The following is a 26,029-nucleotide window of genomic DNA, read 5'->3' as shown; positions in this document are numbered from 1 at the left end:
AGTAGCTACCCTGGAGGTTATTCCCTGATGTATTAACGTATGTCCCATCATCCTATCCTTTCTTGTCTGTGTTTTTCGTATCCTTTCTTTGTCACTTATATGAAGAACCTCCTCATTCCTTACAGTATCAGTCCACCCAATTTGCAAGATCCTTGTACACAACCACATCACAAACGTTTCGATTCCCTATTTTTCCGGTTTTACCACACCATACAATGGTACGCTCCAAACGTACATTCTCGAAAATGTCTTTCCCAAATTAAGTCCTATGTTTTATACTAGTCGACTTGTTTTGGAAAGGAATGTACTCTTTGTCTGTACTAGTCTACTGTTTGCTACGTCCATCATGTTTTATTTTGCTTACAAGGTTGCAGAATTCATTAACTTCGTTGTTTACTTTCAGTGCATATTCCCACATTAGACTATTCATTCTGTTCAACAGGTCCTGTAAATCGTATACACTACCACCGAGGATGGAAATCTCGTTGGTGAATCTTATCTTTGATATCCTTCCACCATGAGTTGTAAGTCCACTGCTGAATCTGTTTTATTTTCTTCACCCCTTCTTTGATAGACAGCGTGAATCACGTGAAACTTGAGCCACAAATATTGCGGAAATGGGAAGTGATATTGTTGCGCCGTTTTCACAGAATGGATTGGTAGTCAGGAGCTCGTGTTGTTAGCCAATCAAGAGATTATAATAAGACTTAGAAAGTGTATTTTTTGTGCAAACATGCATGTTTTTAAATTGAACATTAACAAACTAAAAGTAGAGTGAGTTAGAAAGGTTGCGGTGTTTGTTGCAGGATTCTAGTGCGAATCGGTTACGAATTATCTTATTTTGAAAAGTTAACACACCGACACCTGTTTGTGCTATTCGACCTGCATAGTTTCTAGGTACGATGTTGTTATGTTTGCTTACAGTGTGCTTGTGTGTTCCTCGAGTGCATCGCGACTTGCTAGCCTGTTTGTGTGTGACAGTCTAAGCAGTGTATCGTGAGCGGACGATGAGATTTACCAGTGCAGATAAAGCCGACACGATTTGGAGAGTGCAGGAAGAAAACAATTAATTCTTATAAGGAGAATGCGGCAAAATAGACGTCAACGTTTTCGGCAATTATTTAGCATTCTCTTCAGCCAGTTACGTGAAAGCTGTGGTGCAACATCTAGACAACTTAACAGAAGGAAACATATGACGACAGAAGAGGCGGAAATTAATGCTCTTGATCCGCTAGCTATCGCACAAGCGCACGAGGAAGCGGCATGATTCATGCAAGTGTGTTACACATTCTCCATCGACATGGGTTCTATCGTTATCGCATCTCTCTCCATCAACAGTTGCAAGAAGATGATTATAAGCATCATGTTAACTTCTGTACATAGACATTAAGACAAGGTACTCCAAATGTATAATATAGCTAGTTTAGTGTTGAAGCCACATTTACCGATCATGGCCAATAAACCGCCGAAACATGCACTGTTGGTCTGTTAATAATCCCCAAGAGCCTCGTCAGGTGGAACGTCAGCGTCCATGGAGTGTGAACGTGTGGTGTGCGGTTGTGAACCACCAGCTCACCGATCCGTTTTTCACAGACGTAACACTGAACGCGCATAGGTATTGCAGCATCCTAAGATACCAATTTACAGAGATGGTAAAAGAGATTAGTCTGCGGATTAGGAAGAACTTGTAGTACCAACATGATAGCTGTCCAGCCCACAGTGCACAAAATACTACAACATGTCCTCACGAACTGTTCCCAAATCCTTGGATTGCATGCAGAGGACCTGTACCTTGGCCGGTCCGTTCCCTGTGGACTTTTCTTTCTGTTGGAAAAGCTGAGGGATACTGTATACAAGGATATACCAACTACACCCGACGATTTGCAACGACGTATTACTGCAGCACGGACATCTCCGCTGAAATGCTAGCACAGGTGTAGCAGTCGTTCCATACCACACTGGAAGCGTGTATAGCCTTTGGCGCTGATAATTTTGAACACAATCTATGATGGTCAGTTGTCTCGTTACAGGTCAAAATCCACATAACTAGTGTACGCACTTATGTTGTCCTTAAGTGTGTGCTACCACAGGTATTGTGCAAGTTTCGGTGTGGGAACTTTTCAAAATACGATATCTCGTTAACGACTCGCACTAAAATCCTGCAACAAACACCACTGAAATTTTAATTTATCCTCCTTTTAGTTTGTTAATGTCAACAGACATTGTTCCATTGAAAAAAAGTCAAAGTATTATTACAATGTGTTTATTGACTGCCAATTTATGCCCCTGCCTACCAATCCATTTTGCCGAAAGTGCACATCAGTAGCACTTTCCGTTTCTGAAATATCTTGGGTATAAGTTTTAGGTGATTCACCTTGTTCAGGTTGAAGAGTACAGGCGAATGACTGCACCCACATCTAATACCCATTTTAATCCGATAATTTTTGCTTTGTCTTCCATTCTCGTAGTTCCTTCTTGGTTCTTGTACATACTGTGTATACCTGTCTTTCCATTCAGTTTGCTCCCACTTTTCTCAGAATTTCGAACATTTTTTACTATTTCCCTATAATTAAGATTCTGTCATACTCTACTGGAAAATATTACTGCATATCTTTCGGGGCTGCTCTGCCTCTGTGCCTTAAGTACGAGCCACGCTCAGAGAAGACAAAAAACTGAACAGTCTCTGGTAATCCACCAGGAAAGTGGGACAGCAGCCAGACACTTAGTAGTTGAATATGATATTAAAACCAGTGGCTGTATTTGAAACTAACGTCGTTTATGCTCTTTAAAGCATGCCACCAGTTTCGACACCACATGGTGTCATCCTCAGGCTCCTTGCACTTGGTAGGTGATCGCATATATCGCTTCTGTAGGAGTGGTGGAGTTGTAGAGGTTGCGTAGAATTTTGTGTTTTATTAACCTTTAACAGTGGCTTGTACGAAAGTGGTTATCATGGGGCCGCGTGGAGTGACCGCGCAGTTTGATGAGTCATGCACGGACTGCACGGCTCCTCCCGCCAGGGGTTCGAGTCTTCTCGGGGGCATAGGTGTGAGTGTTGTTCTTAGCATAAGTTAGTTTAAGTAGTGTGTAAGTTTAGGGACCGATGACCTCAGCAGTTTGATCCCTTAGGAATTCACACATATTTGAACATTTTTGTTATCTTGGGGAATACAGTTAAAAATAGTGCTGCCTAGCACTGTTTAGCACTAATTATGGCTGTCACTTCTAGTGGGTTTTACAGTTGTCCCAATAGCGGTGACTACTATGTTTTTTCTTGTGGCAGCTTGGTGTTTCCTGAGTCTTAGATGACGTGGGTGTGGCACATACGGCCTCCTGTTCTGTTGCATTGAACTGCTCATGGTCCATGTTGCTGGCCTCTTATTTTCAAACGCTTCTAGGCTGATAGTAGTACTGTTTGTCTGTTACGAAGTATTGTGAGTAGTTTATCTTACTATGTGGTGTTCAAATGGCTCTGAGCACTATGGGACTTAACTGCTGAGGTCATCAGTCCCCTAGAACTTAGAACTACTTAAACCTAAGTAACCTATGGACACCACACACATCCATGCCAGAGGCAGGATTCGAACCTGCGACCGTAGCGGTCGCACTGTTCCAGACTGTAGCGCCTAGAACCGTCCGTCACACCGGCCAGCCTAGGTGGTGTCACTATTATCTTCCACATGTACGGTTGTGTTATTGCTTTGGGTGACTGTTTGTGTGCCACTCGTTACTGTGCAGGTATTCAAATGTTTCGCCGTTCTGTGTTTCTAGTACTTGTATATATTTCCTGACTTGGCGTTCCCAGTGTGAATTTGTATTTAGTTTTAGAGCTTTTTAATGTTTTTTTATAGTTTCTGTGGTGCCTGTCTAATTAGGCTCATTTTAGTGGCCAACATATTTGCTGTGTTTATGGTTAGTTCCAAGTGCCTACTGAAGTCAGTTGTGGTATGGTTGGTGGGGGTGTTACTTGCAAATTTTCCAGTGTGTAGTATTGGGATGGTTGTGTGGACTGGTTGGTCTGGATACTTAACGAATGCTTCCGGTTTTTAAGGGCTGTGAACACGTCGTTGTTTTGCCCTTTCGTTACTTCATGTTTGTTTGTGCTGTGTTCGGTTGTGACTTTGCCGCGGTACAATGATTGTCTTCAACTGGCATTTTTATTTTTGTTTTGAATGTGTGATTGTTTTTGCTTCATTAGTAACTGAGAGTGGCATGAAGCACCTTGTTGACGTACAGGTGTGCCACTACCATAGTGCAGTTTAGGTGTACGGAGATACAAGATATGAACTATGCATTTCGACTGGGACGTATATCAATGCGCTCGATGTTTGTTACGTTTGCGGAAGTTATTAACTGGGTTCCCATTATTATGAAAGCTTCGGCGTTCTTTGCCCTGTTCTTGTGTGTTAACACGTGCATGTACTTGGTTTTATTCTGCTGGGTTCTCATATGGGCCTTTAAAGATCATGATGAGATATGTGTAGCTTCATATATGTGGCTACTGGTTTCACTGATTGACTTTTTCTAGGTTATCCTTTATAGCCTATTGCTATGTGTAAATTGCGGGGTCGCCACATGAGATGTTCCTCGGCAACAGTTAGTAGACATATGTGTTGTGCCGTGTGTTCATGCAGCGCGGTTGTCATACTTAAGACCCGGCCACCGCCTTCTCGAGCACTGTGTGCCATTGCTCCAAGCAGTATACTGCAAAGAGCTCACAGTGGGAGCGCCACAAGAGATGCAGCAGTCATATCGCTGGAGTCGACGGAGCCAGCCAGGTGATTAAGTCGCGTCATCGCGGCTTGGAAGGAGGAGCCATCTGGTGGGCCTCCTGGCATACGGAGCAGGTCTCCTCTCGGTCGGGACGCTGTTACTGTGATAGTGTTTACAGGAGATGAACTTTGACTACGGACCTGGACGCGAGTGACTGCGCTATGTTATGTTTCACCTCGATAAATTTAGACAAGATAGTCTACGGAGAACAGAGACCTGATGCTGTATTTAAGTTAGAATGTCTAATCAAGGTCGTGGTATCACGAGACAGCCGAGGAGCCGCCAGCATCAGATATATGTGGCCAAAAATTCTGAAGATGGCTTTTACCTAAGCTGAATGGGTAAGTTGTGATCTTGAGTGTTCGTTCTAAGTTATATGTTCCACCTTATTTTCAGGCTAAATCTTCTACGTAGTAATTAATTCCAACTTTCCATTTGGTAGTTTCTATCTGGGACGTGACAACATGTATGCTGCTTTTAACTGTGGGGGCAATGGCCTTGCCGCAGTTGAAACACCGGTTCCCGCCAGATCACCGAAGTTAAGCGCTGTCGGCCGTGGCCGGCACTTGGATGGGTGACCATTCGAGCTGCCATGCGCTGTTTCCATTTCTCGGCGTACACTCAGCCTCGTAATGCTAACTGAGGAGCTGCTGGGCCGAATGGTAGCGGCTCCGGTCAAAAAACACCATCATAACGACCGGGGGAGCGGTGTGCTGACCACGCGCCCCTCCTATCAGCATCCTCAACTGAGGATGACGCGGTGGTCGGATTTTCCCGATGGGCCACTTGTGGCATGAAGATTGAGTGCTTTTAACCCTGTGGGTGCGTATTGACGGTGGCTGTTAGGGATATAAGTGACGGCGATCGCTTTGCTGGTGTAACTGCTTGTACGTGTGGGTTCCCCTCAAGTCCATTACGTCATTGGTGAAAAAAATTGCGGTGAAAGTTAGATGCTAATTTTGTTTTGTACGGATAACACTACCATATTTTTACTATGTAATTTTTTCATCATCATCATTTTTAAGGCCTTTGTCCCATTTCAAAGCGGGGTCGGCCTTGTTACTATGGATTTGGCAATATTAGTGTCACAGGGTAGTTGGATACCCTTCCTGTCGCAACATCGCACCCCCAAGGACGGAAATTAATGTACCCCAGCTGCCTGCGTCTAGTGTAAGCCATGAAATAGTGTAAACGTTTTGGCCGCCCTTTTTAGCCAAGCGGTTCTAGGCGCTTCAGTTTCGAACCGCGCGACTGCTATGGTCGCAGGTTCGAATCCTGCCTCGGGCATGGATGTGTGTAATGTCCTTAGGTTAGTTAGGTTTAAGTAGTTCTAAGTTCTAGGAGACTGGTGACCTCAGATGTTAAGTCCCATAGTGCTCAGAGCCATTTGAACCATATTTTTTTTCTAAACGTTTTCAAATGTCTGTGAGTCGTATAACTGAGGTATAACGTGGGGACCAGTCCGGTATTCACTTAGTGGGATATGGAAAACCGCCTAAAAACCACATCCAGGCTGGCTGGCACACCGGCCCTCGTCGTTAATCTGCCGAGCGGATTTGATCCGTTGCCGTGCGCTTACCTGAGTCCAGAAAGCAGCGCATTAGCGCTCTCAGCAAACCTGGAGGGTCTTGTTATGTAATTTTATGGTGAGTCATGAACTATGATTTATGTTGTCTTTGCTCTCATACTGTTCTATCATGTTGTGCATGTTTCCATATGCAGGCGCCTGAAGATGACGACATGTGGTGTCGAAACTGTTAGCAAGTGTTAAGAAAAATGAACGATGTTAGACTCGAATACAGCCGCTGGTTTTGTTATCGTCGTTCAAGTAGAAACTGAACCGTCTGGGACTCTACTGTGCAGATTTTGCTGTCGCAAAAATTCTGTGGTTCGGTGGTTCCTTGTGTGGTAGTACGACGAGGAGAGTAGCGAATACGTCCAGCGGTTTCCGATTAGAGGCACGGAGGGAGGCGTGTGGCCTACCTGTTGGCGGCGGTCTCCCCCTCGCGGCAGGTGCTGGAGAGGGGCTGCGTGGCGGGCGCGCGGCGCAGAGCGCACTGGTTGGGGCGCGGCGCCAGCTCGTCGTCGGCGTGCGCGCGCTCGCGCACGCTGAGGCAGTAGCGCAGCGGCTGGGCGCTGGAGGCGGCGCTGGGCGACGGCAGCCAGCCCACGGTGACCGAGCGGCAGCGCCGCAGCGACTCGTACTCGTGCAGCTGCGGCCGCGGCGGCAGCTCCACCAGCGGGAACCGCTCCGGCCGCGTCGTCGCCAGCACCTGCGGCCAGTCGTTTACGCCTGCGCTTAAAATATCGCTCCGGGATGAAGGAAGATTGAAGTTAACGTCCTATCGATGACAAGGTCATTAGCGACAGATCCCAATCTCGGATTAACCGACGTGCTTTTCAAAGGAACCATGTTTGCATTTACCTTAAGTAATTTAGGGAAATCATGGAGACAAACAAGAGGGTTGCATTCATTACCGTTTATCTACACTACTGGCCATTACAATTGCTACACCAACAAGAAATGCAGATGATAAACGGGTATTCATTGGACAAATGTATTATACTAGAACTGGCATGTGATTACATTTTCACGCAGTTTGGGTGCATAGATCCTGAGAACTCAGTACCCAGAACAACCACCTCTGGCCGTAATAACGGCCTTGACACGCCTGGGGATTGAGTCAAACAGAGCTTGGATGGCATGTTCAGGTACAGCTGACCATGCAGCTTCAACACGATAACACAGTTCATCAAGAGTAGTGACTGGCATATTGTGACGAGCCAGTTGCTCGGCCACCATTAACCAGACGTCTTCAGTTGGTGAGAGATCTGGAGAATGTGCTGGCCAGTGCAGCAGTCGAACATTTTCTGTATCCAGAAAGGCCCGTACAAGACCTGCAACATGTGGTCGTGCATTATCCTGCTGAAATGTAGGGTTTCGCAGGGATCGAAAGAAGAGTAGAATCACGGGTCATTACAAATCTGAAATGTAGCGTCCACTGTTCAAATTGCCGTCAATGCGAACAAAAGGTGACCGAGACGTGTAACCAAGGGCACTCCATACCATCACGCCGGGTGATACGCCAGTATGACGATGACGAATACACGCTTCCAATGTGCGTGCACCGCGATGTCGCCGAACATGGATGCGACCATCGTAATGCTGTAAACAGAACCCGGATTCATCCGATAAAAAGGCCATTCGTGCACTCAGGTTCGTCGTTAGTACACCATCGCAGGCGCTCCTGTCTGTGATGCAGCGTCAAGGCTAACAGCAGCCATGGTCTCCGAGCTGATAGTCCATGCCGCTGAAAATGTCGTCGAACTGTTCGTGCAGATGGTTGTTATCTTGCAAACGTCCCCATCTGTGGACTCAGGGATCGAGATGTGGCTGCACGATCCGTTACAGCCATGCGAATAAGATGCCTGTCATCTCGACTGTTAGTGACACGAGGCCATTGGGATCCAGCACGGCGTTCCGTCTACCCTCCTGAACCCACCGATTCCGTATTCTGCTAACAGTCATTGGATCTCGACCAACGCGAGCAGCAGTGTCGCGATACGATAAACCGCAATCGCGATAGACTACAATCCGAGCTTTATCAAAGTCGGAAACGTGATGGTACGCATTTCTCCTCCTTCCACGATGCATCACAACGTTTCACCAGGCAACGCCCGTCAACCGCTGTTTGTGTATGAGAAATCGGTTGGAAACCTTCCTCATGTTAGCACGTTGTAGGTGTCGCCACCGGCGACAACCTTGTGTGAATTCTCTGAAAAGCTAATCATTTGCATATCACAGCATATTCTTCTTGTCGGTTAAATTTCGCGTCTGTAGTGCGTCATCTTCGTTGTGTAGCAATTTTAATGGCCAGTAGTGTAATTTTGAGGCAAACGAGCAATTTAAAAATTGAGGATGTCAGAGTTAAAAGGAGGGTACATTCTGGAAGTGACCATCATCTGGTGAGGAGCAAAATTTATATCCCCTATACTTTTAGGAGTAGTGGCGAACAGAAGAGGTCGCAGTATGCAGACCAGCCTGAGATCGTAAGCATAACTTGGACAGATCAACGGAAGATAAACATTTAAATTAACAGCGACTGGCAAACAAGTTAGAGACTGCAGAGAGAACAGTAGAAGGCGAATATGAGCATACAGGGTTTTTCCGTAAGAGCGTACAAGTATTTAACAGGACGTAGAGGATGCTCCAGTGAACAATTTGAGGTGGGGAATCTGTCTACTTTTCTATTACATTAGTTACAGTTAACTGCAAATACCATCAATGATACAACGAACGTACCATTGTCACTGTATCTTTCAAACTGTGCTGAAACTGACGGCCATCAGCCTCTAAGCAAGCATGACATCGGCGAACAAGTTTCTGACGCATCTTGAAAAATATTCCTGGCGTCTTTCGAATCACATCACAGGCATCTACAATTGTGGCAACCAATTCCATCTCCATATCCATTGAGGTCTCATACACAGGAGACTTTAGATATCATCATAGGAAATAAATATTGGGGATTTAGGTCAGGTGACCTCGCAGGCCATGGAATAGGACCTCCCCTTCCAATACAGCGACCAGGAAATTCTGTACCGGTACTGCTTCATCGTATTGTACTGTACGTCTCTGAGTAGCATTGAGTAATGAACTGGTCTGTCGTTGATTCATAGCACGTTCTGTCACGGGACAATGTAAATACGATACAACAGAGCTACCGTACAGTCAAGTAAAGTAAACAAAACCTGCATATGTCTTCCTGGTAATCTGGCTCGTTCTTCTTGTTTCCTTGCAGAAAATACGGAATGTGCATATAAATAAACAGCACCGTAATGCTAGACAAAGCGGTAGACAAGTTTACTTCCATATCTTCTTAAGCTGGCTTCTCAGACCACAGCTTCCCTAACTTAAATTGTTCAGCGGAGAGTTTTCTGTGTCTTGTTACATTTTTGCACTCTGCATAAAGAAGGCCATAGATGAAGCAGCGAAAGAAGCACTTGGAGAATATGGGAATAAGAAGAAACCAGTTTGGTAGGGTACAGAAACAGCAGAGATAATTTTACGGAAAATGAAGCCTATTTGACAGGGATGGGTCTCGTAGTGCTGAGCCATGGAAAAAAACAGGTCAATGTGAGCGTCAACTAATGAGAAGTTACATCATAATAATACTAGTCGTAGTCAATGGACAAAGTATTTTAAGGATTTATTCCAGGAAAAATGGGCCTGAATTTTCACATAAATGCGAGGTGAGGATGCAACAGGTGGAATTATGGCGTTTGGATATAAAAGTTCTTTAACGGGCCTGCGGAGCTATAAGGTGAAGAAGGAGCCATAATATTAATCAAGAAATCCAGAGTGGTCCAGCAAAATTGTTGGTGATGCTAAAGAGTCTGTATAAAAGAATATTAAATAGAGAAGATGTTCCAACGGAATGAAAAATACCTTACATAAGACCGGTGGATAGGAAAGGGTCACGTGATCCAAATAATTATAGGGGATTGGCAGTGATCCCTTTCTTTCAAAGAAAGGTAGGGAAAGATCTGGTAGAGAAAGAGGCAAGTCACAAGCAGCAAGAAGAGTTAGAGGATTCCTCGCTGGAAGATCGGTATTGGACAACATATTCACAATGAAGCTAATATGTGAAGAACGTGCAAAAGTTCGACTGGGGACGCACGTTGCATTGATTGACCTAGAGAAAAGCATACAATAATGTACCCACCAAAAAACTGCGGGAAAAGTTGAAGGAGACAGAGCTAGTTAGAATATTGCTAAAGGCTGTTATGAAATTGAAAGAAAATAACGCAGCGAGAACAAGTATTGCGAATAGCTGGACACAAGAATTCGAGATAAATAAGGATCTGCGAGTGTGATGTGGGCTGTCACCGATCTTTTTTAAGCTGTATCTAGGAGTAATACTGCAGACTAGGCATAGAAAATGCTACGTTATAGGAGTGGCAGCAGAGGACAGCAGGACATTTAACTCATGTTTTTGCTGATGACCAGATTGTACTAGCAGAAGATGATCATCTGAGCTGTATGACAAGAAAACTTAAGGAGGAATACAGTAAGTCTGGCAGAAGATGAACATGTGAACATGAAGAAGTGTGAGTACCTGACTGTTGGAACGGAAAAAGCAAATAGTTTGGAGATAGATGAAGATGTAATTGTAGGTGTGGAAAAGGCAAAACATATTGCGGTATTATTTGATAAACAGGGCAGAAGCAATGACGAAATCACTAGTAGGATTAATAAAGGATGAGCTGTAACAAGGGCAATGAACTCTCTGGAATAAAAGGAAAAGAAGAACTACGAAGAAAGGAATATATAAGACTACAGTCCAGCGTGTAATTTAGTGTGGATCAGAAGACTGAGACGTTAGCAGAAGAGGTAAGAATAAACTGCTTGGCACTGGAATGGATTACGTAAGACGAAGCTCAGGCTGTACTAGGATGGGTAGGATAAGAAATGATGTAATCCGACAAAGGATGAATATGAATAGGGATTTCTGTTATGACTTCGTCCAAAAAAACTGATGTAGTTTGTTCATGTGAATAGGATAAAAGAAGATAGGATACTAAATAGGATACTACGATACAGCGGAGGAAAGGTGTTCTCCACGACGCTACTGTCAAAATGATGTGGAGGAGGAAATGCAAGCAAGGAAAGTGAACATGAGGAAAGTCAAGATAGAAGAAGAGGGCTACTGGTGGCGGAGAAGCGGCACCTGCCGTAGAAGAGTAAGAAGAAGAAGAAGAAGAAATTGAAGAAGGAGGAGGAGGATGAGGAGAAGGAGTAAATTGTAAACTCAACTCTGGATTGACGAGCCCATTGAGCTAACCACTGCGTCACTACGATATGTAAATTGCACTGGCGTAACCCTCTGACGACTAGCGTTATTTCCAAAAACACCAGTCCATATTGACGAGAAATGTCGAAAGCCACAAGGCAACATTTAGAAGCTGGATTGAAGAAAGGCAACGTTACAATTACTCCATGTGTATATTTAGAGAAACCTTTTGACGGTGTTTACTAGACTACGCTCTTCAATATTCTGAAGGTAGCAAGGAGGAGAATGTTTCCTACAACTTATGCAGGAGCCAGACTGCAGTTATGAGGTTCGAAGGACATGAAAGGGAAGTAGTAGTTAAAAACAGAGTGATCTACAGTTGTAGCCTACCCTAACATTATTCAATCTGCACTGTGAGGAAGCTATCAAGCAAACCAAGGACAAACTGAGAAAAGGAACTGATATGTCTGCCGCAGGTGGCACGGGAAAAATAACTAACTCCGCTTGACAGGTTTCGGAAGGTACAACGGTACGAACCAGCCGCCGTGTCATCCTCAGCCTATAGGTGTCACTGGATACGGAAGTGGAGGGTCATGTGGCCTGTACATAGCTCTCCAGCCTTTATCAGTTTTCGTGACTGGAGCCGCTACTTCTCAGTGAAGTAGCCTCCTCCACTGGCCTCACAAAGGCTGAGTGTACCCCACTTGTCAACAGTACATGGCATACTCGGACAGCGACCCACCATGTCCAACATTGCTTAACTTCGGGGATCTAACGGGAACCGGTGTTATCAGTGCGGCAAGGCTGTTGGCTACAGGAGAAGTATCCTGGTAGAAAATGAATATGAAGTTTATTGTAACACACATAAATAGTCTTCTCCGATTGGAGTTAGTTTGGAACACAAGAACCGAAAGCAAATCACTTCTTAAATACTGAAAGAACGATAATAGTATCTGAAGTTGGAAGGCCTGAAATTGTCAATTTCAAAAATCTAGTTTTCATACAGTACGCATGCCATGGAGCCTGGAATGGACATGGAAAATTTAAAGTCCCAAGGGGACAAGTAAACATTGAAGTTCCGAAGGGATATTGAAAAAATTTAAGTCCAGTACATTACTAATAAAAAACAAAGACAAATATTACGATATCAAGTTACTGGTCATGTCATTGGAGGTCATGTATCTTTGATGTAGAGATCGCAACTGGTGTAGGTCCATCGCTGGCAGTTCCTTGAGGCGAAGGTCAATGTAGATAGCGGCGTCGTCATAGCAGAGGCTCCAGAGTGAGATCCTAATTATGGGAATGCGTTCGCAATTAGCACCTATCCCAGGAAAGTTATTTCGTGCAAGCTGGTCGAGCATTGCCTGTGTGCTCGGCTACTTACAGCCCGGTTGCCAGGATACTGCAGGTACTTCTTCTGATCACATGGCCCAGGAGGAGAAAAGGTCCACAGGGTCAGTGACCTCTGGTGGCTCTTCAGTTGCCACCTAGTGGTCAGGCAGAGTACGGTAATTCCTTGTTTGTCATTTGAAGAGCTTTCCCCAGCGAAGTCCTTGCCTGCATCACGTGCCTGTGTTGTTGGTTGCTGGCTAAGTAGGGGCAAGGCCTAGACACAGCGGGAATTAATGTTAGAGGAGAAGAAATAAGAACTTTGAGGTTTGCAGATGACATTGAAATTCTGTCAGAGACAGTGAAGGACTCTGAAGAGCAGCTGGACGGAATGAATAATGTCTTGAAATGGAATTATAAGACGAAAATCAACAGAAGTAAAACAAAGGTAATTAATTATAGTAAAATTAAATCAGGGTTTGAGGAGCCACTTACATTCGGAAATGAGACACTAAAAAAAGTAGATGGGTGTTGTTACGTAAGTAGCAAAATAACTGACGATGGAAAATTAGGATATTAACTGCATACTGGCAACAACAAGAAAACCATTTCTGAAAAAGAGAAACTTACTAACATCGTGGGCAAATATGAGTGCTTGGAACTATTTTCCGAAGATGTTTGTCTGAAATATAGCCTTGCACGGAAGGGACAAGCTGACAACGAACAGTTGAAACAAGAGTAGAATAAAAGCTTTTGATTTGTGGTCTTAGAGCAAGATTATATGGGCAGACAGGATACCTAATTAGGAGGTTCTGTGTGAAATAATAGGCACTTACTTGGTGTGCTGATGAAGAGGATTGGAGACACTCAAACAAGAACTGTAGTGCTTAAAATTTGCACAATTAGAAGTAACTGTATTTTTTTTATATTTTCTGTAGGACTCAGTAACTGATTTTTACTTACGAGCAGTTCTTCAGAAAATACAGTGGGTAAATTAACACCGGACTACAAACACGGATTTTAAAAATCGTATCTCTTCTATTCGACAAAGCATTTGAAAAAAATATGGTCAGACCCATGGATCAGCATATGGTACAGGTATTATAGACAAGATACGTTGTTATTTTAACGAAAAGACCATTTGAGCACGCACACAGGTTGACTCCGAACTCTAAAAAATGGTTCAAATGGCTCCGAGCACTATGGGACTTAACATCTATGGTCATCAGTCCCCTAGAACTCAGAACTACTTAAACCTAACTAACCTAAGGACATCACACAACACCCAGTCATCACGAGGCAGAGAAAATCCCTGACCCCGCCGGGAATCGAACCCGGGAACCCGGGCGTGGGAGGCGAGAACGCTACCGCACGACCACGAGCTGTGGACTCTCCGAACTCTACCCGCTACCTTTCGGAGATTTTACTGGGATATTTTCCGAGTATTTTGGTGTAAGAGACGCGTGGTCTCAGGTGGCTCGTTACAGAATAGTTGCATGTCTTTTGATTTCTTACCCCTTGTATCGGCACTGCATTGGAGGTATCCGCATAACAGTGAAAGTATCGACGGTATGTATCATGTGTCTTGTTTGAAAGCAAACTTGTCGCATTCACTCACGTTACTACCTAAGCACGATATTGATGCGCTTGACCTGCCACGACTGTTATCGGAAATATTCGGTGACGTTACATTAAACAAGTACAGTGGTGACTATGGAAAATGCACCGCACTGTCAAAGTTTTCAAGACGGATGTGAGTATACTATCAAGTTAATAAGTGTATCCTGTGAAATATCACAGTAAAAACTCACGACAAGCCGACCGAAGCGGCCTCACTCCCATGTGCAGTAATATTGCCCTAAACTAATTCTTGCCGTTGCCAACATTGATGGCCACTTCATTCTCCCTCCTCAAGCTTGCATGAAGCATTTCTCAGTTCTGTCTTGGTTTTTTTTTTTTGGTAGTGTTCTCTGTACGTGAACAGTGATACAAAGCAGTATGAATGGGTTTACTGATGAAGAATCGGCCGAAAACCATCTCGTCCATGGGTTCACCGAATGTAATGGAAAATGGCACAATAACTTTTCAGCTTTTCCCACAGAGACGGCAGCCACAGAACAGTAGTTCTGCAGCTGTATATAGGCGCTCACTAAGAACCAGATCCCCTCACGTTGCTACTTTCGGATGATATTTCAATGCTGTGGAAGTGTTTTCACAGAAACACAGATAATTCTGGTACCAAGACAAATAAATCAAATTATATTATTATTCTGTAATGAGCTACAGGAGACCACTGGTTCCCTATACCAAAAAACAGAAAATATCCTTGAAGAGCCTTCCAAATATTGTCGGTAGAGTTTTGGTTCACCCTGTGCAGGTTACAATGAGATGTACGCAGCTTCTTCTCCAACTGCGAGGTCTACGTGTGCACGTCTGCTATATGTGACTTACAAACGTGGAAACAATGTTGTATACGTCAATAATTCTACATATACATCTACTTCGGTTCTGTGAAAACCACTGAGATGTGTATGGCAGACGGTACTTCATATTTTACCGTTATTAAAGTTCCTTAACGTTCGCTTCACGTATGGCCTAATTCCTCAGTGGGTGCTTGCCTCGTGATCCTTACGGGACTGATATTTAGAGGGTTGTAATATATTCCTAGGCGTTCATTGTTTAAAGCTGGTTCTTGCACCTTACGAAGTAGACTTCCTCGTGATAATTTGCCTCTATCTTCAAATGTCTTCTGCATGTCTGTGACACACTGCCAGGCGTCCAACATACCTGTGACGATTAGTGCTGCCTTTCTCTGTATACGTTGAAATCCCCTGTTATTCATATTTAGTATGAGTCCCATATAATATTCTGGGATGAGTCGGACGAGTGTTTGTAGGGTGACTGAATTTTCCTAGTATTCTACCAATGAACCGAAGTCTGCGACTAGCTTCATCTGCGGCTGATCATATGTAAGCATTCTACTTCATATCCCTACAGAATGTTACGTCTAGGTATTTGTACCCGTTGGCCGATTCAAATTCGACTCGTTGATATTGTAGTCATAAGATAGTACCTTGTTTTCGTTTTGTGAAGTGCATAATTTTACAGTTCCGAACATATAAAGCAAGTTGCCAATCTTTGCTCCACTTTCAGACCTTATCAATGTATGATACAAAATTTCTACATCTTTGCAAGGTGTGAGGATGCTAAAATCTTATCTGCAATTGTACAACATTAACAAAAAGAGTCCCATCACACTTCCCTGGAGTGCACTCGAAGTTACTTCCAATCTGTCGATGACTCTGCATGGAAGGCAACTTGCTGCGCCCTCTACAACAAAAACTACTCAATCCAGTCGCAAATTTCGCTTGATACCCCATATGATTATACTTTTTTTTTTATTAAAAGCATTGAGGCGTTACTGAGTCAAATGTTTTTTCGGAAATCGAGGAATACTGCGTCTATATGACTGCCTTGATCCATGGCTTTCAGGAACAATACTCTTTGTCGTTATTGCGAAGTGGAAGATACATCAGCATCATAAATTTGTGACATGTAAGTAAATACTGGCTCCAAAAATGTGATTTAGATATAATGAACAAAATGAGTATAGCAATTATTCAAAAGCTGTAAAGAAGCTGGTGGCCGTGACACAAACACAAGAACTATATACTTTTCATATGTGTTTTTGTTTTAGGTCAATATGTTTAAGAACAAAATGATGCAAAATTTGTTTGAAATGAAACGTAGCGTATGCAGTGGTCTCAACATAAATTACCATACAAGTGCCATCATATCCATTTTCACTCATTTCACAAGATTCTCGGAGAACCTACAAATAGAACCATTTCAGCTAAATACTTTCTGTTTGCTTCAGACAACCTTGGTTCGCAGTGTAATGTCTTCCAGGCAGACCTGTTGAACATCAGAAGGCTTCACTTTCCTCTTCGATGTAATGTTCCTTTATCTCATCAGCTGACTGAGAGTTGACTGAACTTACTGTATTCACAGCTGTTGAGCAGTCAGTTTCATCCACTGTGCTAGTGAAATATGCACATTGGTGAAAATTTATATTTTTTCAGCAGTTCTTTCTTGCTCAATAGTCACTGTGAATGGTGGTGTGCGCGCAAAATCAGAGATAAAGCTAACTAAACCTTTCGGAACTTCGCGCACCTTTAGCCTCTTTCATTTCTCAATGTGAGCAAAATCACGATCGCAAGACACAAAAGAGTGTATTTTAACCAAAAACTTGTGTTCTGTGTCTGAAAAGTAACACTTTCTTGTTATGTAAGTAAATGATTCCATGCAAGTTGTTAACTGTTACCTCACAATCAGAACGATGATTCTTATACGATGATTTTTGTCGATACGAAATTCGCTTCAATAATGAATTAAACACATTTAAATACTTTAACATTATGTACATTGATTTGAGTCCCTTTAATAAATGTTAAAATGCAGTCGAGGTCTACCTGGTGCTTGGGAGCCTCTCTAGCTGGAAACACAAAATTGTCTTTTCGAATATATCCTTTTCCTTCGCTGCCTAGTTTCTTCCTTTCACTATGAGCACTGTCTTCACCTTTCTTCCTCCGTTTTGGTGCAGATTACCTTTCCATTCTGCAATGCTGTGCATTATCTACATGTAAGAATTACTTCAGCAACGCCCTGTTGTTACAAACCCATCACCAAGTTACCTCAATTGTCAGAAATTCACACAAGTGCATGTCAAGACATTAACAGCGGGCCGGGGCATGACTCGTTATTTGAACGTAAATGTTGGTCTTAGACACGAGTGTCATCTTCGGGTAGGAATAAACACTGTGTCCCGCTGTTCTGGCGTTTGTGTCAGAATGTGTTATTAGCCATGGCATTTACTGCGGAATTGCGCAATAATTGAAATTTTCCTTTTTTGCCTCTTACATGCCACATGCCACAACTATATACTCAGTAAGACGCGCTTCAAGAGAACAGAGTGTTCATCAGAACTTACCTAACAAGGAAACAAATTTTTTAAGGTGAAAATGCGAGACAGTTCTTTATATTAGGAGAGAGTATGCATCATAAAAGAAGGAAAAGCTGGACATAAACTTTAGAAAAACTAGAACCAGTGCCGTATCATAAGAAAGAGAGAATATCGTAGAACGTATGCTCTTCTTCCGATAATAACATACTTTGTTTACGTTGTTGGCCATTTGCATGGTGGCGTCGACGTGGTTCGGACAAGGCTGCACAGCGCAACACTGCGGACATAGGGAGCGATTTAACGAGAACTCGGGGTGCATGTAGGCTGTGATATAGTGAGCAGGTATTTCCCGGGTATACCGGGTGCAAATTTCACAGATTTATGATTCGGTCCAAATTTCACTGGGTGCAGTTTACATACATCCGTGTGCGGGAAGAGGAAGGTCAAGGCTTCATTACACTAACCGTGTTCATACGGATCTAAATTACAGTGGCTGTGCAGAAATGAAGAGGTTCGCACAGGATGCGTAGACTACATTGGAGGGCTGCATCAATGTGGTCTTCGGACTGACGGCCGAAGTACCCCACGTGTGAGAAACGGAACGTTGGTCCCATGTACGAAAAAATAGGTCGGAGAACCAAAGAATTGACTAACAGTTTCTCAACGCAGCAACAGAGCACAGAATAGACAAGAAAGGCCACAGGCGTTGCGAATCAAGCTGTGGGACCAACACACTGCGACCACCTAGTTTTCTTTCTTTTATTGTCGTATGATCGCCTTCCACGATGGGAGCACAAGACAAACATAGAACAGAAAGCATGTTGTTTTGAATGTTTCTTTCGTAACTGTAAGAAGGTACAACCACTGTGGCGATACAGTGTGATACGTATTTTATACAGAGTGATATGTAAGACTTCTTCTGTGCATGTTGGGCCGTGTCAGTAACAGAGGGCGGAGTGGCTGTATCAGGCTAACCGTTTTCCAACAGCCCGGGGATTCGCGGCAACAACTCATTCGTTTTCACAGCTGTGCACTCTGTTTATCTATATCTACATTTATACTCCACAAGCCACCCAACGGTGTGTGGCGGGGGGCACTTTACGTGCCACTGTCATTACCTCCCTTTCCTGCTCCAGTCGCGTATGGTTCGCGGGGAGAACGTCTGCCGGAAAGCGTCCGTGCGCGCTCGAATATCTCTAATTTTACATTCGTGATCTCCTCGGGAGGTATAAGTAGGGGGAAGGAATATATTCGATACCTCACCCAGAAACGCACCCTCTAGAAACCTGGACAGCAAGCTACACCGCGATGCAGAGCGCCTCTCTTGTAGAGTCTGCCACTCGAGTTTGCTGAACATATCCGTAACGCTATCACGCTTTCCAAATAACACTGTGACGAAACGTGCCGCTCTTCTTTGGATCTTCTGTATCTCCTCTGTCAACCCGACCTCGTACGGATTGCACACTGAACAGCAATACTCGAGTATAGGTCGAACGAGTGTTTTATAAGCCACCTCCTTTGTTGATGGACTACATTTTCTAAGGACTCTCCGAATGAATCTCAACCTGGCACCTGCCTTACTAACAATTAATTTTATATCATCATTTTACTTCAAATAGTTCCGTACGCATAGCTCCAGATATTTTACAGAATTTTACAGAAGTAACTGCTACCAGTGTTTGTTCTGCTATCGTGAGGCGAAGCACGCAAGTACCGAGTCTTAAATATCTCTCTATAAAATCCGTAGCGCACTATACGGTCACTGTGGTTGTAGCATCTTACAACCTCAAGAGAGATCTAAAAACAAACGGATACTTTCTGTTATGAGTTCTTGCTGAACTGAGAAAATGTTACTTTAGGATAACCGTAAGAACTCTAATCTGCGTGACTGAAAAATTCTTTAACTCGAGATTTCCACTACCAATGTTCGTAGCTATAACCTATTAAGATTTCACTAACATCGGACAAATACATTTTAGTTATTTAGTAAACAATGCAGTGTTCTCAACACCAGCACAGACGGGCCTGCTTCACGTCCGCGATTCTTGCTACCACCAAGGAATGTAAATCTGATGATCATCTTTTGTATCAAATCGAAACGGGTCTCCACAATTAAAAAGTAACAACTTGCACACAACCACAATTGTGTTTACTAGCCCGCCCTGTGTGGCCGAGCGGTTCTAGGCGCTTCAGTCTGGAACCGCGCGACCGCTACGGTCGCAGGTTGGACTTCTGTCTCGGGCATGGATACGTGTGATGTCCTTAGGTTAGTTAGGTTTAAGGAGTTCTAATTTATAGGGGACTGGTGACTTCAGATGTTGAGTTCCATAGTGCTCAGAGCCATTTGGACCATTTTGTGTTTACTAAATAACAAAAAATTTAAATACATTTCATAGTTTTGAAGTGAGCATTTCGGAGCGAAGACTTCGAAAACTGGACAATCCTTACTATATATACCGGGTGATCAAAAGGTCAGTATAAATGTGAAAACTTAATAAATCACGGAATAATGTAGATAGAGAGGTAAAAATTGACACACGTGCTTGGAATGATATGGTGTTTTATTAGAAGAAAAAAAAACGAAAATAAAGTTCACAAAATGTCTGACAGATGGCGCTGGACAGCAAAACGTCAGTGACTGCGCATGATAATCGTGTATAAAAGGAGCTGTAATGAGAGAGAGAATTAGATGCGCCAGCAGTCACAGCATATTGACGTTACCTGAAAAGGCGCTTTTAGTGAAGCTGTATTATCAGACGCGTGAATAATCGCTTTCGCGCGTCGTTTGGTGATGATCGTGTGCTCATCCGCCACTTTCGTCATGCTTGGCCTCCCAGGTCCCAGACCTGGCTTTGGGGTTACCTGAAGTCGCAAGTGTATCGTGATCGACCGACATCTCTAAGGATGCTGAAAGACAATATCCGACGCCAATGCCTCACCATAACTCCAGACATGCTTTACAGTGCTGTTCACAACATTATTCCTCGACTACAGCTATTGTTGAGGAATGATGGTGGACATATTGAGCATTTCCTGTAAGGAACATCATCTTTGCTTTGTCTTATTTTGTTATGCTAATTATTGCTATTCTGATCAGATGAAGCGCCATCTGTCGGACATTTTTTGAACTTTTGTACTTTTTTGCTTCTAATAAAACACCATGTCATTCCAAGCATGTGTGTCAATTTGTACCTCTCAATCTACATTATTCCGTGATTTGTTCAGTTTTCAAATTTATACTGACTTTTTGATCAGCCGGTACATAAAACAACTATAAAACCAAATTACTTCACAGAGCCTAAAGCAGACTAAAACAAGAAGAATGTTTGTTGGTATAACTAATTTTTCAATAGACCTATTGCTTTGCTTATAACTCGAGTCTGCACAGTAAGAAATCAGGTAGTCGCCCCGGAGAGCGGACGGCGGCAGACGGGTGTCCGGCCGGTTGCCTACCTCGACGGCGTGCACGCGGCGCAGCTCCTCTCGGTGCGGCGCGGCCACCTGCAGCGTGTAGCGCTGTCCCTTGCGCGGCTGGCCCAGCTCGAGGCGCGCGTAGCCGTCGACGCGGGTGCGCCCGCCCGCCTGTTGGCCGTCCACGCGCATGCGCACGTCCACCGAGCCGCCGCCGCACGCCATCACGTACGCCACCAGCTGCGGGCCCGGGTTGCGCCCCACCTGCCAATGTGCCACATCGCACTTTCATCTTGCACAAGCCACAGAACAAGGGTAAGTGGGGAGGAGAGCGTGCACTTATGCACAAAATCTACTTCGGTCTTTTTCAAAAGTCTTGCACAATACGCAGACAAATCGTTACGGTGGCGCGATCAAGTAATACCACAAGATACACTTTTTGACTTCAAATCAAAGTGCTGAACCTAATTACACAATAAGGAATAGAAAATAAGGATTGCACGAAAATCTACATATCGTCTCGCCACTGACGCTCAACTGGCGCCCGAACTAGAGAAAGGGAGAGAGAGAGAGAGAGAGAGAGAGAGAGAGAGAGAGAGAGAGAGAGACAGACAGACAGACAGACAGAGAAAGAACACTACCCAAGATTAGGCTCAAGGGTGGCACGAGTGCGCTAGCAGCCACCCGCCAGTACTCTTGGCCAGGGCTATAGCTATAATGTGGATACGGCTTCGTAGCATCCCTCTTATTCAGAGCGTTACATATGCTAACACAAACACGTGCACATAACGTAGTCATATCTACACTCCTGGAAATTCAAATAAGAACACCGTGAATTCATTGTCCCAGGAAGGGGAAACTTTATTGACACATTCCTGGGGTCAGATACATCACATGATCACACTGACAGAACCACAGGCACATAGACACAGGCAACAGAGCATGCACAATGTCGGCACTAGTACAGTGTATATCCACCTTTCGCAGCAATGCAGGCTGCTATTCTCCCATGGAGACGATCGTAGAGATGCTGGATGTAGTCCTGTGGAACGGCTTGCCATGCCATTTCCACATGGCGCCTCAGTTGGACCAGCGTTCGTGCTGGACGTGCAGACCGCATGAGACGACGCTTCATTCAGTCCCAAACACGCTCAATGGGGTACAGATCCGGAGATCTTGCTGGCCAGGGTAGTTGACTTACACCTTCTAGAGCACGTTGGGTGGCACGGGATACATGCGGACGTGCATAGTCCTGTTGGAACAGCAAGTTCCCTTGCCGGTCTAGGAATGGTAGAACGATGGGCTCGATGACGGTTTGGATGTACCGTGCACTATTCAGTGTCCCCTCGACGATCACCAGAGGTGTACGGCCAGTGTAGGAGATCGCTCCCCACACCATGATGCCGGGTGTTGGCCCTGTGTGCCTCGGTCGTATGCAGTCCTGATTGTGGCGCTCACCTGCACGGCGCCAAACACGCATACGACCATCATTGGCACCTAGGCAGAAGCGACTCTCATCGCTGAAGACGACACGTCTCCATTCGTCCCTCCATTCACGCCTGTCGCGACTCCACTGGAGGCGGGCTGCACGATGTTGGGGCGTGAGCGGAAGACGGCCTAACGGTGTGCGGGACCGTAGCCCAGCGTCATGGAGACGGTTGCGAATGGTCCTCGCCGATACCCCAGGAGCAACAGTGTCCCTAATTTGCTGGGAAGTGGCGGTGCGGTCCCCTACGGCACTGCGTAGGATCCTACGGTCTTGGCGTGCATCCGTGTGTCGCTGCGGTCCGGTCCCAGGTCGACGGGCACGTGCAACTTCCGCCGACCACTGGCGACAACATCGATGTACTGTGGAGACCTCACGCCCAACGTGTTGAGCAATTCGGCGGTACGTCTACCCGGCCTCCCGCATGCCCACTATACGCCCTCGCTCAAAGTCCGTCAACTGCACATACGGTTCACGTCCACGCTGTCGCTACCTGCTACCAGTGTTAAAGACTGCGATGGAGCTCCGTATGCCACGACAAACTGGCTGACACTGACGGCGGCGGTGCACAAATGCTGCGCAGCTAGCGCCATTCGACGGCCAACACCTGGTTCCTAGTGTGTCCGCTGTGCCGTGCGTGTGATCATTGCTTGTACAGCCCTCTCGCAGTGTCCGGAGCAAGTATGGTGGGTCTGACACACCGGTGACAATGTGTTCTTTTTTCCATTTCCAGGAGTGTATTTCTGTAGATCGCAGGTGTCACATGAAAAACAAACAACGTCGCGCCACAAACACTGTACCTCTCGTGACGAAACTAGTGGCGAAGTTTTGTCGATCCCTTACCAAAGAATAATGGTGTAACGTGTTCATGTCTGTAAAATCGGATTTACACACTGCAGCGACCGAGGCCAGAGACATTTCGGGGATAATGGGTTTCTTTTCCTTGGGTCCTATCCTTCAGTTGTGAAATGCATCTTTTAATGTGGCAGCAATTACTGATTGTGCATGGTATTGTAAATATTAAATTTATGAGGCGCTTAGAACGAAAGCATTAAGGCCACATGCACTCGCAAACTGCAAAATATTAACACTGTGATGGTGATCTGATATCGAAAACGGTAGTGGAATAAACATATGTATTCAGATATCCTGTGTACCACGGAGTATATTGAGTTAGGAACTTACCAGAACATTCAAACTGCCTTTAATAAGACGTAGAAATATTGTTGCTGAGGTATCTGGGATATATTTTGGAGCCTTTTCATTGCTCAACGGTTTGCACAAGGTGATCGAGTCGATGGATTAGTCAGACTGTAATGGTTTTTTATGGATTGCTATTAATTATACATTCACCTAGCACGATAATGTTGCATTTTTGACATATGTTAATGTTAATTAAGTAAAGGTGGCTGTAAACTCAGTCGACAAGGAAGTAGATTTAAACTTTATTCGAAAAAATGAGTTTCAGAACTCATTCGTGTCTAACGTCCGTCTCCCACAATGTTTTTCACGGTTGGAAAAGAAATGAAGAGCAAATAATTTGTAGCTGGAGTTCTTCATGGTGGAACGCAGAAGTGAAACTGACCGAAAAACTGATTGCGACCTGGAGAGTGGAGCTACTTTTTAATTTATTTCTTCAACACTATGTTCCAGATAGCGAGGTGAACATATAACAGAATAGAGGATTTTTAAATGTGATGTTGCAGATGAATGCTGAAGATTAGATGGGTAGATCACGTAGCTAATTAGGAGGTACTGAATAGATATTGGGGAAAAAGAAATTTGTGGCACAATCTGACTAGAAGATGGGTTCGATTGGTAGGACACATTCTGGGACATCAAGAGATTACCAATGAAATACTGGAGAGAGTTACTCTCAATCCTTGTACTGTACTCGTTAGGCTGCTCATTCCATTCAGCAGATCCTGTTATTCTTCTTCACTTTCACTAAGGACAGTAATGTCTTATCATTGATAACCTGTCACCATTAATTTTAATTCCACTCTTGAACCTTTCTTATATTTTCGTCATTGCTTCGTCGAGGTACAAATTGAACAATAGGGGCGAAAGATTGGATACCGGTCTTACATTCTTTGTAATCCGAGCACTTTGTTTTTCACCCTACCTGTTATTGTTTCCTCTTGGTTCTTGTATTTATTGTATCTTACCCGTCTTTCCCTTTAGCTTACCCCTGTTTTTTCTCCGAGTTTCGAACATCTTGCACCCTTTGACACTGTGAACGCTTTTTCCAGGTCGATAAATCCCATAAACGTTTCTAGACTTTTTTTCAGTTCTGCTTCCATTATCAACCACAACGTGAAAATTCCCTGTCTGGTACCTTTACATTTCCTAAAGCCAAAGCAATCGTCATCTAACACATCCTCAGTTTTCTTTTCCATTCTGCTGTATATTATTAGCAGCTAGGGTGCATGAGCTGTTAAGCTGATTGTGCGATAATTCTCGCAACTGCCGCCTCATGCAACCTTCAGAATTGTTTGGATGATGTTTTCCCGAAAGTCTGATGGTACATCGGCAGACTTATACATTCTACACACCAACATGCACAGGCTTTTGTTGCCACTTCCCGTAATGATGTTAAAAATTGCGATGGCATGTTATCTATCCCTTCTGCCTTTTTGATCCTAAATCTTCCAAGTCTCTTCGAAATTATGATTTTAATATTTGATCCCTATCTCTTCTATATCGACTTTTGTTTCTTCTTCTAGCACGTCACCAGACAAGTCTTCCCCATCACAGAGGCCTTCAATGTACTCTTCCCACCTACCCGCTCCCTCCTTTGCATTTAACGGTGGAATTCCCAGTGCTCCCACTCTTGCTTTACTCTATGCTGAGTCAGGACTTCCGGCAGTCATTTTGCGTGCTGCCCTTTCACCTTAGCTTTCCTGCACTTCCTATTTATTTCATTTCTAAGCGATTGTATTTCGGCAGTCCTAAATTTCCTTGAACGTTTTTGTACGTCCTTCTTCCATCGATCAGCTGAAGTATTTCTTCTGTTACCCATGATTCCTTCGAAGTTACTTTCTTTGTAACTATGTTTCTATTTCCTATTTCTGTGCTTGATGTTTCTAGAGATGTGCATTCCTCTTCAAGTACCAACTGAGCTATTCGCTATAGCAGTATCTACAGCCTCAGAGAACTTCAAGCGTATCGCCTCACTACTCAGGATTTCCGTATCCCAGTTCGTTGTGCACTAATTCTTCCTGACTAGGCTCAAAACTGCAGCCTGCTCTTCATTACTACTAAATTATATGA

At 44.2% G+C, this 26,029-nt stretch overlaps 1 protein-coding gene and 1 pseudogene across 1 annotated transcript in view; one reads left to right on the top strand and one right to left on the bottom strand.

Moving 5' to 3' along the window:
- Window positions 1-26,029, bottom strand: part of LOC126336868 (protein NDNF) — a 376,430-nt gene that overhangs the window by 19,733 nt on the left and 330,668 nt on the right. The window contains exons 7-8 of the mRNA XM_050000973.1: window positions 21,313-21,534; window positions 6,757-7,046 (exon numbers count right to left, since the gene is read on the bottom strand). Of these exons, the coding sequence (XP_049856930.1) occupies window positions 6,757-7,046; window positions 21,313-21,534 (512 nt within the window). The remainder of the gene's footprint in view (window positions 1-6,756; window positions 7,047-21,312; window positions 21,535-26,029) is intronic.
- Window positions 5,262-5,379, top strand: LOC126337438 (5S ribosomal RNA; annotated as a pseudogene).

Source organism: Schistocerca gregaria, chromosome 2, assembly GCF_023897955.1.
Source record: "Schistocerca gregaria isolate iqSchGreg1 chromosome 2, iqSchGreg1.2, whole genome shotgun sequence".
Taxonomy (NCBI): Eukaryota; Metazoa; Arthropoda; class Insecta; order Orthoptera; family Acrididae; genus Schistocerca; species Schistocerca gregaria.
This window is presented reverse-complemented; position numbering and strand designations above follow the sequence as displayed.